The sequence below is a fragment of the Pteropus vampyrus genome, unplaced genomic scaffold (assembly GCF_000151845.1).
Source record: "Pteropus vampyrus isolate Shadow unplaced genomic scaffold, Pvam_2.0 Scaffold347, whole genome shotgun sequence".
Taxonomy (NCBI): Eukaryota; Metazoa; Chordata; class Mammalia; order Chiroptera; family Pteropodidae; genus Pteropus; species Pteropus vampyrus.
Window position 1 is genome coordinate 1,403,327 of NW_011889128.1, and position 15,885 is coordinate 1,419,211.

The window sequence follows — 15,885 nt, forward strand, 5'->3', positions numbered from 1 at the left end:
TAAAGAGTGGGAGTGGGAGTGTGCCAGATTAACAAAATTTGTAGGATTGTAAACTCTTGTGAAGAGCACATCGTGGTCCAAGGATACTGTTCACAAAGTATTTAGTGAGGCCTATTGTGTGCCACGCTTCTTTTAGGACTGGGAGATAGAAAGTTGAATTTAGAGAAATCTTTATCTTACTCTTTACATTGCATTTCACTATTTGCCTTTGGCCCCACCAGAACTTCGGTTCTGGAATCCCCAAGGACTTGGTACAGACTCTTCACTCTGCCTAGATCTCCCATATGAGCCCGCATCTCTTCCTATCCTAGCTTATTTCGAGTCACCCTTTGCCACTTCTTTGGAGAGGCCTTTGGATCATGTAGGATATTCTCCTGCATGTATGCTTCCTTTCCTTATCACAGTTGAAATTATTTGTTCGATGTCTATATTCTGCATAGAAACTGATGGCAGAAACTTTGTCTTATTCATCCTTTTATCCCCAGTAACCGGCACACAGTGTAGGTAGTGCTGGTCAGTGACTAATTATCTTCTCAAAGAAGATAATTAGTGTTTTAAGTGTTTGATGTGTTAAGTGCTCAGATCAAGGGGATTCTAACCCAGGCTGGAGTACCAGGGAAGGCTTTTGATTGAAGAGGTTAAAGAGTGTGTGTGTAGCAGGGGAGCATTCTGAGTAAAGGAAACAACATTTAAAGCACAGGACTGAACCCACATAAATGGAAGGCTTGAATGCCAACTAAGGAGTTCTGTTTTACAGAGAAGACATGCAGAGATACTGCAGAGGTTTTAATTGGGAACTGACATGGTCAGATGTAATCTTACAAATTCACTACAGACAGACTACGAGGCCAATCTGGTAAAGAGGGAGGCAAGGGAAACAAGGGAGGATCTTCAGAAAGTGGATGCGTGTGTGTACACTTGAGGCCCAAAGTCTCCAAGAATCTCAGGCTTGAAAGCAAAACTCTGTTTCAAGTGGGTTTAACAACTTGGCAGGAGGTGGGAGGACCAGGAGGAACTATAACAAGCTTTCACTGATTTCTAGGCAGGCCCAGCAGATGGTTAAGATCTCGGGATAGCATCTATCCAGAGAGCATTCCCCCAGACAGGTTAGCTGAGACACCCAATCCCTCAAAGTTGCAAATCAGTTTTATACTTCATTTCTTCAGTGGGTCAACTGCTCTAATCTTCTTGTCCCTGGCCAGTCAGGTTAGCTCCTCTTACCCCTTTCTCCCCATCAGCACCCTCCTTGGAAAAAGCTAGAAATTGAGATTCCACTAGCTTTTGGGGGTGGGGTTATAAAGAGGTATCCCCTTTGCCCTCTCTTGCACTGTGCAAATGACCTGTTTCTCAACAAGTAAAAAAGGGTCTTAGGGAAGGAGTTTCCTCAGGAGGCAGAGCATCAGTGTTGGGCCTTCTGTGCCTGTACCAGAGCTACACTTCTCGCTGTCGCCATAGCCACAGCACTCACTGAACTCCCCCACCCTGTGGCATCGCACGATTTTCCCTTTTAAGTCACACTGGATGGTATGCCATAGATGGCACCTGTGTGCATCAAGACCTCAGGTCTGGGGATCAGTTGACAGACCAGGCGAGAAAGGGGCTGACTATGCCAACTTCTCTGACAGGTTCAGAGGGCAAGGGCCCCACACAAGTTTACACACTATTTGGGGTTTTTGCCTGTCGTGACCCTTTGACAACTTTTTCACCCCTGACCACACGCACACACACGTACGCACGCACGCGCGCGCGCACACACACACACACACACACAAGTCCAAGCCTCAGACAAGTAGCAGTTTATTGGCAAGGAGACACATGGTGATGTGGCTGTCGGGCCCTGGTGCTCCCCTGGCCTCTCCTCACGACAGTCCTGCCCTTTTCCCAGCCACTTTTTTCTCTGATGTCCACCAGAAAGACCTGGGCTTGGCATCTAGAGCAGAGGAATGCCCCTGCTCTCTGGTCCATCCTGCCAGTGTCCAGGTGTCAGGGTGGGTTGGGGTACTCCAGGGAAGATAGGTCTGAGCTCTGTCCAAGAGTGCCCTTCCTGGCTAAGACCGTGTCCAGTGGCCTGAGGCTGAGTACTGCCTGCCATAGAGCAAGACTCTCATCAGAATGATGATCAAGATGCCCCTAACTCTGTCATTCCAAATTCTAAAAGTCTGTTGCAGCTCATAAGGTCAAACAAACTCTGGTTCAGGGTGCTGGTCTCCCAGGGACAAGGTTGGGAAGGATCAATTCTTTACAGGTTAAGAGGCAGCAGGGATTTAGGGTTCTTTGAGTCCTCAGGCTAAGGCCAGTTTATTAATTCAACAAGTATTTATTCAGTGCCTACTGTGTACTAGGCAGTATTCTAGAAGCTGGGAGTATAGATCACACTGGCAAGGTCCTGACTAAGCCCAGCTGGGACAGTTTCCTGAGCTTCAAGGTCATTGTCTCCAATCACTATTCACTCCTTTCTCTCATTTCCTCCCCTCTTTTCCCTCCCACCAACTCCCAGGCCCTTTCTTCTCTGCTTAAGCAACAGATATCACCCCTTTGGTCTCCCGGCCCTCCACCCTCCCTGGACCCCATCATTCCAGTCCTGTTCGTGGTTCCTCCTTGAGTGGCCTTGCCATACCATCACCTGTCCCGAAGGGCCTCAAGACCAGGTGCCCACGCTGGTGCTTGATACGGGCAGAACTGTCACCAAAACCCTTGCCACACTCTGCACATTTGTATGGCTTCTCCCCAGTGTGTGTGCGCCTATGTTTAATCAGATCTGAGCTCCGGGGGAACTCTTTCCCACAGAAGCCACATACATGGGGCTGGCTGGGCCCAGAAGGCTGGGCCCGGACTCGGGGTCGAGGAGACATGGGTGCTGGGCCAGGGGGGTTATGTGGCCTCAGGAGAGTGGATGGTGGTTGTGGCCGCACCCGTTCACCACGGTGGGTGCGGAGGTGCTTGACTCGGGCTGAGCTATCAGCAAAACCCTTGCCACATTCAGGGCAGAGGTAAGGTTTCTCTCCCGTGTGCACACGATGGTGTTTCACCAGGTCCGAGCTTCGGCGGAAGCCCTTGCCACACTCAGGGCACTTGTGGGGCTTGTCACCAGCTAGTGGGGGTGGTGGCTCCCCAGCCTGTGGGCCCCCTGGCTCTGGCTCCAAGCCAGGCAGGCCAAAAGGCCCATCACCTGAGTGTGAAGGGCTTCGAGGCGTCAGCGGGGGGCTGGTGCCAAGAGGAGGCGGGGGTGGGCTTGAGCTGGGGGGTGGGCTGGGGATCAAGGGAGCCAAGGGGTAGCCTGGGAAGCTGAAGTCTTGGGGCTCCATGTGAGTGAGGCGGTGACGGAGAAGGGTGGAGCTGAGGCTGAAGGTGCGGTCACATTCTGGGCAGGCGTGAGGCCTCTCGCCACTGTGCGTGCGGAGATGCTTGACCCTGGCAGAGCTGTCGGCGAAGCCCTTGCCACACTCAGGGCAGAGGTAGGGCTTCTCTCCTGTGTGTACTCGTAGGTGCTTTACCAGGTCTGAGCCCCGGGCAAATTCCTTTCCACACACATCACAGCCAAAAGGTTTGGGCCCCAAGTGACTGCGCTGGTGGCTCAGAAGGCTGCAGCTAAGCACAAATCTTTTGCCACAATCAGTACAGATATATGGCTTGTCCTGGGCCTTGGGTCCCTGTGTGGCTGCAGTGGCTGCTCGAGATGGCTGCCTCCGGGGCACCATGGGCCGGGGGGCCTGCTCTCCACGATGTGTCCGCTGGTGCTTTATGCGGGCAGAACTGTCACCAAAGCCCTTGCCACAGATGCCACACTTGTAGGGCTTCTCACCTGTGTGTGTCCGCTGGTGTTTCACCAGGTCAGAACTCTGCCGGAAGCTCTTGCCACATTCACCACAGATAGTGGGGCGCTCACCAGCAGGGATCCTGGACCGAGGAATCTTTGGGGGACCCTGGGCTGGTGGTCGGGCTCTGTAGGGCTTTTCACCACTATGAGTTCGCTGGTGTTTGATACGAGCAGAGCTATCCCCAAAACCCTTGCCACAGACCCCACACTTGTAAGGTTTCTCCCCTGTGTGGGTCCGCTGGTGTTTCACCAGATCCGACATCTGCCGAAAGCTCTTGCCACACTCACCACACACAGCGGCCCGATCACTAGCTTGGCCCCAGCGTGGTTCTCCCAGGAGCCGGGGGCCTCCGTCCTGAGCCTGAGATTTCCCTGGTCCCTCTCTCTGGACCCACAAGTCATCCCAGGTATGGATGCCTTCAGGTTTGAGAGTGGTGTTTCCTACTTCATGACCTCGGACCAAATCTTCCTCTTCCTTGAACCCCAAGTCATCCTCCTGTGAGATATGTTCAAATTCATGCATCTGAGACATCTCCACATTCTCACTCCCTAGACCTGGAGAAAGAAAAGGGAGTTGTAGACCTGCTCTTTGACTCAGCCCCTATCTTCCATTGCAACCTCCCCACCTCTCCAGAAAGGCTTCCTTGACAATCTGTGGTTACAAGGATCTCTCTTCCCTGAACTTCTGAAGCACTTATTGTCTGTGTCTCTCAATAATAATAATTACTTCCTTTTACCATACCCTTAATATGTGCCAATCACTGAACTAAGCATTTCTGAACCCTTGCAAACAATCCTGAGGTAATACTCTTACTACCCCTTTTGGAGAGTCAGATAATTTAAGTCACTTGCTCAAGGTTTTAAAGGTTAGAAAGTAGCAAAGCCAGGTTTCTAACTCAGGTCTGTCTGATCCCCAAGCCTGTGTTAACCATTACATTATATTGTCTCTATTTGAGAAATCTAGCATTTGCTACTTCGATTATATCTTTTTATATCAACCCGTTCTGTAATTTGTTCAGTCACTTGAGAGCCCTCAGATACACACCTGTATCTGAAGATACTTGGGGTCGGTAGGAGAGATAAGGTAAAGCACAAATAATTATACTTCTGAGCTCAGAATAATTACGCTGGGGAGAGAGGGAGAGAGAGATGAGGACAGGCTTTCACAGTGAGAAGAATAAACCATGTAGAGCAATGGAGGATAAAAACAGAAAGGGATGTTGGGACTAGGGTCTGGATTGAACACTAGGCTAAGGCTCTTAATTAGTAGACAGTAGAGGTTTTAGAGAAGGGAGCCCTGATTAGATCTGGACTTAGATCAATGTGGTTGCAGAGTACATCATTGGAGAGAAAAGGGCAGAGGGGAGGCTGTTGCAATTGCTGGATGAGGCAGAATGAGGCCTAAAGTAGGGCATAGGCAGTGAGGCTGGTGATGTCTGTTGGGGAGGAGAGTCCTAGAGATGATAACCCTCCCGGCCTGGCACAGAGTAGGTGCACTGAAACACTGACTCGCTCTTGGTTTTTGCTCCCCTTCCCCTCTCTCCCTGGAAGCACAGTTCAAGTCCAATTTCTCTGGGTCTTGGCCAGGCAGAGCCCAGCATCGGGGTCCCCACCCAGCCATTACCTGCCCACGGCGGCGCATTGCCGCAGACCTCACCTGTGCGGGCGCCTCTCAGCTGCTCCCTTTCCTCCTGGCCACGGAGGTCTGGGCCCCAGGGCTCCACCGCGCGCTCCATCGCCAGCAAGCCGCCTTGAGCAAGGGGACAGACACACAATCACACGGTCACACAGCCGGCCGGCGCGGGCACCGTGCAGCGTCCGGGTCCGAGGTGCGGGGCGCGGCTCCCGGTGAACCCCACCGGCGCCACGGGCCACCCTTGCACCTGCTGTTCCTTCAGGCAAGGAAGCCGCCCCTCACCTTCCCCCTTCTCCAGCTCCGCCACCCCAGTGCTCTCCGGAGCTCCTAGGCAGGGCTCGGGTGACCCAGCCGCGGAAGGCTCTGGGATGCAGGTTTCGCGTTCAACGGGGAGGGGGCTCGGCCCCAGGCGTCCCGGGGGCCGCCGCCGTGGGCGGGGACGGGAAGCGGAAGAGCGGGGCCGCACGGAGCCGCTCTAGGACCTTGGAGGAGCTGCACGCCTGTTGGGGCCGCCGGGTCGATCCGAGCTCGGTGGCCGGCAAGCGGCCGCGTGCCGCGGAGAGGGCTACTCTAAGCCGAAGACGGTGGCCCGAACTCGGTGGTATTAACCGTATGCCTCCTGGGTTGGAGCTGGGTGATGAGGGCCGAAGACCCCTTCTAATTGTGGCTGTGTCCAGCCACCTGCGCCGACCGGCGGGGTTGGCTGATAGCGCCAACCACCCGGGCCAGGAGAGACAAAGAGATCCGAAGACAGACCCAGGGAAAGGGGTGGGGGGAAAGACCCAGGCAGACAAAGGGCGGCAGAGAGCGGCGGAGACCCCAGACGGGGCGGGGCGGGGCGCCGAGACGCAGGAAACAAAGCGGGGCAGGTCCGACAGGCCGAGAGGTGGGGGCTGGTCTTGGGCGGGGGCGGCGGGGGCTGCGGGGGCTGCGGGGGAAAGGCTGAGGCAGGAACAGTGGCTGGAGGTGGATGTCTCTAGGTAGGCGTCTGGGGGAAGATGGGGAGATGGAATCAGATCTGGGGCGCGGAACCGAGACCCAGAGGCAGTGACTCACCAAGTTGTAACCTAAGCCTTGAGTCGGAGAAGACGCAAACTCAGAGACAGTGAGACAGCGGCAGACCAAAAATACAGGAGCAAAAGATTGGCCGCCAGAGACAAAGAGTTGTAGAGACAGGTAAGAGATAAAGCATTGAAGAGTCAGAGGAGCTGTAAGAAAAGGCCAGGAGTCTGGAGAGAAACAGATCCAGAGGCAGAGGAACAAAGACTATGAAACAGGCAGAGACAAAGAGACAAACAGGCCATAGAGAGATTAGGGACAGGTAGACAGTCCTACAGAGGCCAGGGAGAGGCTGAAACATTAAACCCTGTTTCCCAGTTTGGTGGGGCTCTGGCTGGGGCTGTGTTCCAGCCAAGGGCATGGTCTCTATAATCTCCAGTATCTGTACGTTGGGCAAGCTTGCCTTTAGGGAGGAGGAGTGCCTGGAAGGGTCTTCAGCCCATCTGATGATGGGGAGGGGTAATTGAGGTTTGTATATTCACATTTATTAGCGTCCTAGTGCTAATACAAGAATTTAGGATAAAGAGATGAAACTCTTGTAAGATTTGTCCTTGGAGTGCTACCAGTTTGAAGGGGCAAGCACACAAATCATAAAAAATAAAGAACTGTAAGGGCATTGAGAGAGTTATATGTGCTCATAGGAAGAGTTCTAATCTGTGGGAATAAGTCTGCTTGATTCTGTGTGCCTGGGATGCATGATGTTAGACCACAAATCAATACATACTTATGGATCACCAACCTAGACACTGTTAGGTTGGAAATACAAAGAAACTCCTCAGGAATCTCTCAGCCCAGAAGAATACAGAAATGTGCAGATGATGTGACATATCCTATACTGACCTGATGAACGAGATATGATAGGCATGTAGTGCAGAGAGAGATACCTTCTGTAGAGTTTAGTGGCTATGGACACATCTTTAAGGTCATTCATGCAGAGTTTGATTCCTGGCCTTGTCAATTACTACTGTTTGACCTTGGGGAAGTTATTTTGTCTCCTGAAGTATAAAATGGGAATGATAATACCTAATTTGAATGGTTGAAGATTAATATGTGTAAAACACTTCGAAAAAAATATCAGCTCTATTACTCTTTTGGCTGGGGTCACCAAGAAAGATGTGACATTTTTGAGCTGATACTTCAAGGACAGCTAAGATTTCAAATTCCGGAGCCTGGCTGAAGGGGCTGAATGAAGAACTCCAGACAGAGAGAACGAAATGAACAGTGGCCCACACACTAAATGAAAGCCTACTATGTACTAGAAACTTCAGATTCAAAGATGATTAAGACCTATCCTCAAAGAGGAAAATAGAGAAATAGTCCTGTTTTAATATGTCATGAATTTACATGATAGGAAAGCAGTGGCAGCTCAAGATAGTAATGGTAAGTTTATTCATTTGCCACAAATATTTCCTGGAGGTCCTACATGTGCCAGGCACCTGTGCTAGCAAACAGGTAAGAGGATATCAAATTGCAAAGAACCAGCCCCTCTTGGAGGAACCTTCTCCCAAAAGCTGGCCAGCCCACACGCCATACTCAACTTGCAGAACTAGCCTTGACTTTGAGAAGATAAAACCTGGAGTTATTAAGTCTGAACCTAAACTCAGATATAAAGATACAGAAACTCCTCCAGGAATGCCTGGTGGGGCCATAGGTAGCTATGAAGACATGGCAAGATGAAAAGGAACTAATCCAGATGATTATTAAATGGAAAAACTGCTGTCAACCGTATATTGCTCTATGGAGATCTCATGGTGGGAACTTCCTTTCTCCAAACAAGCCTCAGATTTTATCACATGAATGACTAGGCATGACTTGTTGGCATTAATAAGCATGTAAATGGAATATTATGTTATTAATTTATGTCATCTCTACACTTAACACAAAGACTAGTCCACAGCCTTTTCTGCAGAGTAATTTGTTAATATGCACAAATGCCTTACAGATGTAACTTTTTTGACTCAGTAATTCCCTTTGTATAAATTAGGCCCAAGGAAATGGTTGGACAAGTGCACAATAGCACCACAAACATGTTTGTTCATTCCACCTCAGCACTGTTCATCACCGTGAAGAATGGGAATTAACCTAAACCCTCAGTGTCTATAAAAATAATAATGTAGATGTGTATTATTATAGATGTAGTAGAGAACATGTAAAGTGACAAAAACAGGTCTCCAAAGTTATAATATCCTAGTTTTGTAAATATGTATTTATTAATATGTATGGGAATAGAAAATCTAGAAAGATAAAAATCAAAATAGGATTATAGCATGGTAGTGATATTAGATGCAAATTCTAATCCATTGGCATTTTCTAATTTTTCTATGAGAATATATATTGATTATATAATAAATGACTATACATGATACTTTCTTAAAGTCTTTGAATAACTCAGGGAAGAGCTGATCAGAATTTGAACTCAGGGCAGGGGCAAAGGGGTGGAGGATATAGAGAGAAGGGGACAAATTTTTCTGATTGATAGGAAGGACCTGGAAATATATTTTGTGGAGAGAGAGGGAGGGAGGAGTTCAGAGTTTTAACTAAGATAGTACGGCTGCTCAGCCTGATGAGTAGGAGGAAGGGTTGTGGTGGAGGAGGGAGGGATATTTTTCCTTTCCTTGGCTTCTCAAAGGACTCGTTTATCCCCTCTTACACTACTATTTTAGCACCAATGCTGTCACACTTGTGGCTGTCTCTGTCTCCCCAGAGGGTCACAACCCTGACTGATTCACTATGTTTGGGTTCTCAGCAACTAATTTACAAGAACAGTCACTAGATTTGAGCTGGTGGCACTGTCCCACCCCTCAGCTCATGTAATAGCAATAATTAGCATTCTGTATAAGCTCATCTACGAGGCACTGTACTAAGAGCTTTACATGTATTAGACCATATCATCCTCATCATGGCTCTATGAGGTAGAATTATTAATGGTGCCATCTAACAGATAAACTAAGTCGCAGGGGTAAAGTAAGATGCCTAAGGTCACACAGCTAGTAAGATGACACAGCTCTTAATCACTATGTCTCTATAATTATATGAACCTCGCGCAACTTCCTTGAGTTCAGTGTGGCAGGAGCTTCCAATCCCATTTGATAGATGAGGAAAGTAAGGCCCAGAGAGGTGATTTTTCCCAAGGTTACATGAAGAGAACAGTAATATAAATTAGGTTGAAGTAAGGGTAAGATATACACATGGCAACATGGACCTTAAAAAGTAGTGCTGAATGGCTTTTCTCTAAGATGGCGCCGAAAGTGAAGAAGAAAACCCCTGCCCCTCCCAAAGCTGAAGCCAAAGCAAAGGCTTTGAAGGCAAAGAAAGCAAAGCTGAAAGGTGTCCACAGCCACAAAAAGAGAAGACACGCATATCACCCACTATCTAATGGCCCAAGATGCTGTGCTCCCAAGGCAACCCAAACAAGAGCGCCCCCAGGAGCACCAAGCTTGACCACTATGCCATCATCAAGTTCCCCCCGACTACTGAGTCAGCCATGAAGAAGCTAGAAGACAACCATACACTTGTGTTCATTATGGATGTCAAGGTCAACAGGCTGTGCGAAGAAGCTCTATGACATTGATGTGGCCAAAGTCAACACTCTGATCAGGCCTGATGGAGAGAAGTCATATGTTCAGCTCACCTGGCTCCTGACTGTGATGCTTTGGATGTTGCCAACAAAATTGGGAGCATCTAAACCGAGTCCAGCTGGCTAATTCTAAATATAAAAACTTTTCACTGTAAAAAAAGTGCTGAATGAAAAAGTTAACAGAAATGTTTATTCATATGTATATATTCATATATGTATAACCATTTGTATAAACATGTACTGTACACTACACATTTTTAAAACCAAAAAATTACACATTAGGCACATTAGAGCAAGGAAGGGAAAGGAGTGAGCTACAAGGCTGTATTAGTTTGCTCAGGCTGCAATAACAGAACACCACAGACTAGGAGTTTTAGAAAACAAATATTTGTTTTCTCATCATTCCGGAGACAAAGTCCAAGATCAAGGTGCCAGCAGAATTGATTTCTAGTGAGGCCTCTCTCCTTGGTTTGCAGACAGCTGTCTTCTGTGACCTCATGTGCCTTTCCTCTCTGCCTGAGCAGAGAGAGATGGATGGTGTCTCTTAAGACCCCAGAACTATCAGATCAGTGCGCCACCCTTATGGCCTCATTGCACTTTAATTACTTCCTTAAATTCTAAATAGTTACATTGGGGGTTAGGGCTCCAACACATGGATTTTGGGGGAACACAATTTAGTCCATAACATGAGCTAAAAGGGAAATAATAAAACCACAAGAAGTGGGAAAAGTAAATGGGGCTGGAGCAGTAGGCAGGATCAAGATCAAGCAGTCCCTTATAAGCCATAGTAAGGAGATGAGCTTTAAAGGCTCAGAGAGGCCACTTAGTTTGTAAATGCTCAAGCCAGTTTGTATATATAACTGATTGACTCCAAAGCCATGTCATCTGAAACTACTCGGAATCCTGATAACAAAGTGAAAATGGATTTCCTTTTATCAATAGGAAAATGGAGGCCATTTTCCTATTGGCCAAATGACTTGCCCAAGGTCACAGAGTAAGTGGAAGCTCTTTCTGACTTCAAAGCAAGTTTACTTTTACATGTTCTACAGTTTTCCAGCCTTCGGCCCTGACTAACTTCATTTACTTATTCTTTCATGTATGTTATTTATTGGCCCCTTCTTTGTGTAAGACCCTGCGAAAGACACTGAGGATATAAAAATTAGGAAGACATGGTCCCTGCCCTCAGAAAGCTCAGCTGGGAGTAGAAGAGACAGCCAGGTAAGCAAATGTGGGCATTGGAGGGGGCTGTGAAAGGTGCTAGGGAGTCCAGAAGAGAGAAAATGACTCTGCCTGAGGTAGTTGGGGAAGATTTAATAGAGGGGGAAAAGCCCTTTGAATTAAAGATGAGGTGGAGTTCGCCTGGTAAAGAAGGAAAACCTCAATATGGGCAGAGCCGAGGATGTGGGCACTCGCTAAGGGAAAATGAGTAATGAGGTGATGAGACCAGACGGGGAAGGCTTTGGCTGCCAGGTCAACTCTGATTTGATTCTGAGGTCACTGGGAAGGGGAATGTCTTGGCTAAGATTCTGAAGGAAGGTTTCTCTGGTGGTGTTGTCTAGAGACCTGGAATCTTTTTAAGAATCCATTGCATTTAAAAAAAAAAAATCCATTGCATGAGCTGGCAAAGAAAATTGATGGCCTCTCCCACCCCTAAGCCCCTTAGGGCTTTGGGTCCACTCAGGCCCTAGGATCTTTAAAAAAATAATAAGCCCTGTCAAAGCCTTCATCTCGCTTGCTGGAGAGACCAACCTGTTTCCTTCCTCTCTGCCTACACCCCACCTCCCACCAGTGATGGGGCTACAGTGGGGCTTGGGAGAAAAGTGTGCAAAGAACAGAGGGATGAAGCTTCCTATAGGAGTGATAAGCAAAGGGACCCAGGTGAGGACCCTAGGTATTTCTGGTCTTGGCTTCCCCCACCTCCCTGGGCCAGTTAGAACATCTCAGCTTCCTACACAGCCCGCCCCTTTGTTTGCTGCACTCAACTTCCTGCCTTACCAGAGGAAGTGGGGAGAGAGAACAGGTGCAGCAACAGCTAGCGGGGCCATGGTGAGTCCTTATGCCCAGGAATCCAGGCATCTCTGTACCCAGTCCCTAAGCCCCAGGGTAGCCAGGCCCACCCAGTTCGATCCAATATAGACTGACTTCTCCTAGCCCTTGGATCAGGTTATACTGAAGGCCCTGCCCGCCGCTTCCAGCAGCCTCATATTGTCCACCCCCCACCAACAGGACAAGGAGTATGTGGGTTTCGCAGCCCTCCCCAACCAGCTACACCGCAAATCCGTCAAGAAGGGGTTTGACTTCACACTCATGGTGGCAGGTCTTGGGGGTTTTTGGAGAGGGGACTGGTGGTGGGTCCTCAAGAGACCCTGGCTGTCTTCTCACCTGACCAGTTGGGCCTATTTTGTCCACAGGAGAGTCAGGCCTGGGGAAATCCACCCTCATCAACAGCCTGTTTCTCACCAACCTCTATGAAGATCGACAACTGCCAGAGGCCAGTGGTAAGACCCTCCCCATCTTCTCCAGGCACTCTGCCCGCCTTCTATATCTCCACGCTACCCTCTTCTCTAAGACTCAGTTTCCTCCCCTAAAAAATAGGTGGGGGCTACTGTGATACCGAGAAAGGAAATTAATCTTACCTCAGAGCCCTACCTAGTTCCTTGATGTCTCCCCGACCCTATAGCTCGCTTGACACAAACGCTGACCATTGAGCGCCGGGGTGTGGAGATCGAGGAGGGGGGTATTAAGGTGAAGCTGACTCTGGTGGACACACCTGGCTTTGGGGACTCAGTGGATTGCTCAGACTGGTGAGTGGGGTAGGGGACGAGAACTAAGCTTCCTCCTAATATAGCTACCCTGTGGAGACTGAGGGGTCAGTTACAGGGCTGGTCTGCCCTGGCCTCCCACACACCCTGAGCCAAAGGCGAGGCCTGTTTCTTATGGCCGTGTGGCCCAAAGTGCCTGTGCTTCCCCACATCTCACCTCTGCCAGTGTCCTCTAATTTCTTTGGTTGGAGCCAAAGAAACTATTTCCAACTCCCACAGTCCTGGCTAGCCTTCCCCGCTTCCCTGCCACATAGCCCTTGATCTCTAACATCTCTGACCACATGCTCTCTCCCCTCTCCCCACACCCCAGCTGGCTGCCCGTGGTGCGCTTCATTGAGGAGCAATTTGAACAGTATCTTAGGGATGAGAGTGGTCTGAACCGGAAGAACATCCAGGATTCCCGTGTCCACTGCTGCCTCTACTTCATCTCGCCCTTTGGCCGGGGGTCTGGTGGAGCCACCCTGGGGGTTGGAGCATTTGGGGAGGGATTGGGGGGGTGTCTCTGTACCCTGAGACCAAGCCCTGATCAATCCCTGGGTGCAGGCTCCGGCCCCTAGATGTGGCCTTCCTCCGGGCAGTGCACGAGAAGGTCAACATCATCCCGGTCATTGGCAAAGCAGATGCCTTGATGCCTAAGGAAACTCAGGCCCTCAAGCAGAAGGTATGTGTGGTGACTTATAATTTTTGGCCCCACATGAAGCTAAAAGCGTTGATCAAACCTGAACTCAGCTTTGACTTCTTTGGTCTTGGGGTGGACTTTTTGGAACCTGTTTAAGGCTAGACTATGGGAGAAATTTTCTAAGGAAGGTGAGTAGTAAGTTGCCTGAAGGAGCCATGTCTCCGGAGGTTCAGAATGGAATCCCTGGGCTGGATGCCTGGCTGAGAACTGTCAGTCGGCAGGGGCAGAGACATGATGACCCTCACCCTCCAGTGTCTTCAGAGCCCTCTCCCGCTGGTTCTGCTTGTATTTCTCCTGGTATTTTGATATCCGCCTCATCTTACAATCTTTCCAGGCCTCTGACTTCCCTGTTAGGGTGTCTTTGTTTCAGTTTTTCAACTATGTCTGTCTCTCATTGCCTCTGGGATTTTGCTTTTGGTCATCCTGTAGGTCCATTTCTCACTATCTCTGTTTTTCAAGTCTTTCTCTCTGTCTCTGACCACCCAGTATCTGTATCTGACTGTTTCTGACCATGAAATATCTGTTCCTCACAGCCTCTGTGATTCTCTCTATCTCTGCATTTGTCTCCTCCAAGATCCGGGACCAATTGAAGGAGGAGGAGATCAACATCTACCAGTTCCCGGATTGTGACTCTGATGAGGATGAAGACTTCAAGAGGCAGGATGCAGAAATGAAGGTGCAGAGGCAAAGGAAGAAGGGGCAGAGAAGCAGGGGAAGCGGATGTGGAGGTGGAAGCTGAGAAAGAAGTTTCTGCCCACGAAGGGCCAGCGGTGATCCCTAACTCCTGCCCTCTAGGAAAGCATTCCTTTCGCAGTTGTCGGTTCATGCGAAGTAGTGAGGGACGGCGGGACCCGACCCGTGAGGGGACGCCGCTACTCCTGGGGTACTGTGGAGGGTGAGTAAGGCGGAGCAAGTGTTCTGAGGCCAGCAGGGATCCCACCTCCAAATCAACCGCATCCAACAATGTGAAGTTGGGGTGAGCTCTGGTCTTGGAGGTCCTAGGAGGCAAAGAGGGGTCCTTGAGCTGCAAACCGCGGACCCTTTCCTAGAGCGGCCGCAGGATTGCAGGCCGACTCGACCTAGCAGATGGGGCTGGACTGAAAGCCCCCTGACGCATGCCAGTCCGCGGCCCCCGTCCCCCCACACTCTGCAGTGGAGAATCCACATCACTGTGATTTCCTGAACCTGCGACGGATGCTAGTGCAGACACACCTGCAGGACCTGAAGGAGGTGACGCACGATCTGCTCTACGAAGGCTACCGGGCCCGCTGCCTACAGAGCCTGGCTCGGCCTGGGGCACGTGATCGAGCCAGCCGTAGGTGAGAGCCGGAGCTGACTTCTAGGTGCTTCCAAGGCCGGGTCATCACCATCCGCCTTCATCATCCAGACCTCTCTCCTAGTCTTTCCCCACCTACTGCTTACCGCGCTAACCTCAAGGATATGGCTCCGCCTCCCTAGAGCCCAACTGCGTCCCAGGCCCAGCCTCGCGGTCGTAACCTACACCACCACGGGTCCCGCTCTTAATTCTTGTCCCTTTTCCCCACCCCCTAGCAAGCTTTCCCGCCAGAGTGCCACGGAGATCCCGCTGCCCATGCTGCCTCTGGCCGACACGGAGAAGTTGATCCGCGAGAAGGACGAAGAGGTGAGCAAGCACCTCTCTCCCCCACCATCTAAGGCCCGCAGTCCTCTTTGCATTCCTCTCTGGCGTCGTCGGGTCCCATCACCTGCAATCTTGCCCCGCACAGCTGCGCCGCATGCAAGAGATGCTGGAGAAGATGCAGGCCCAGATGCAACAGAGCCAGGTTCAGGGAGAGCAGTCGGACACTCTCTGAGGCCCCAGCCCCGGCTCTGCTTTACCTCGGCTCCGCCTTCTGTCTGTCTCTTGTCCAATCCCGGAGCCCCAGCCCAGAAAGCCCTTGCCCTGGGTTCTCGGGAGAACAGGTTCTTCTAATCCCAGAGTTGTAGCCCCGCCTTTAGTTCCACCCCACCCCACCCTCCGCCACTTCCTGAGCCCTAGCTTCCAGCCCACGCTCGCAGCCCCGTCCCTGACCACCCCATCCCGGCCCCTCTTTCCACGAGCTGTGTCTTCAATAAAAATTAAGTTTTCCCTCTGAACTAGTTAGTATATTGTACTTCATTTGAACAGTAAAATAACGGCACCTTCTTAAGGCTTTATAAAGATCGTAAAAAGAATACTAAGTCCGTTAAGCCACGCGAGTCTTTTCTTTCCCAGCGGGAAGAAGCGGCGGGAGTAGCGGGTGGAGCGGCCCCACCCAGGCCTTCAGGGCACTATTC

The 15,885-nt window shown here is 50.3% G+C and overlaps 2 protein-coding genes across 9 annotated transcripts; one reads left to right on the forward strand and one right to left on the reverse strand.

The window, feature by feature from the left end:
- Positions 1–1,780: 1,780 nt before the first annotated feature.
- On the reverse strand, positions 1,781–5,815 carry ZNF48 (zinc finger protein 48). The gene is made up of 2 exons (XM_023522426.1): positions 5,475–5,815; positions 1,781–4,372 (listed from the first exon to the last, which is right to left on the reverse strand). The coding sequence occupies exons 1-2, from the start codon at positions 5,551–5,553 to the stop codon at positions 2,571–2,573; spliced, it is 1,881 nt and encodes a 626-aa protein (XP_023378194.1). The 5' UTR covers positions 5,554–5,815; the 3' UTR covers positions 1,781–2,570.
- A 116-nt stretch (positions 5,816–5,931) lies between these two features.
- On the forward strand, positions 5,932–15,705 carry SEPT1 (septin 1). Of its 8 annotated transcripts, none has more exons than XM_023522427.1 (15): positions 5,936–6,054; positions 6,434–6,629; positions 11,032–11,083; positions 11,219–11,307; positions 12,046–12,135; positions 12,316–12,406; positions 12,501–12,587; positions 12,770–12,893; positions 13,222–13,356; positions 13,455–13,572; positions 14,165–14,266; positions 14,386–14,485; positions 14,744–14,909; positions 15,142–15,232; positions 15,336–15,705. In XM_023522427.1, the coding sequence occupies exons 3-15, from the start codon at positions 11,062–11,064 to the stop codon at positions 15,420–15,422; spliced, it is 1,302 nt and encodes a 433-aa protein (XP_023378195.1). In that variant the 5' UTR covers positions 5,936–6,054; positions 6,434–6,629; positions 11,032–11,061; the 3' UTR covers positions 15,423–15,705. The 8 variants fall into 8 exon arrangements, with proteins under 8 accessions (XP_011376974.1, XP_023378195.1, XP_023378196.1 ...); XM_023522428.1 differs by having other exon boundaries at positions 5,971–6,063; XM_023522430.1 differs by lacking the exons at positions 5,936–6,054; positions 11,032–11,083 and adding an exon at positions 11,879–11,967 and having other exon boundaries at positions 6,364–6,629.
- Positions 15,706–15,885: the final 180 nt, after the last annotated feature.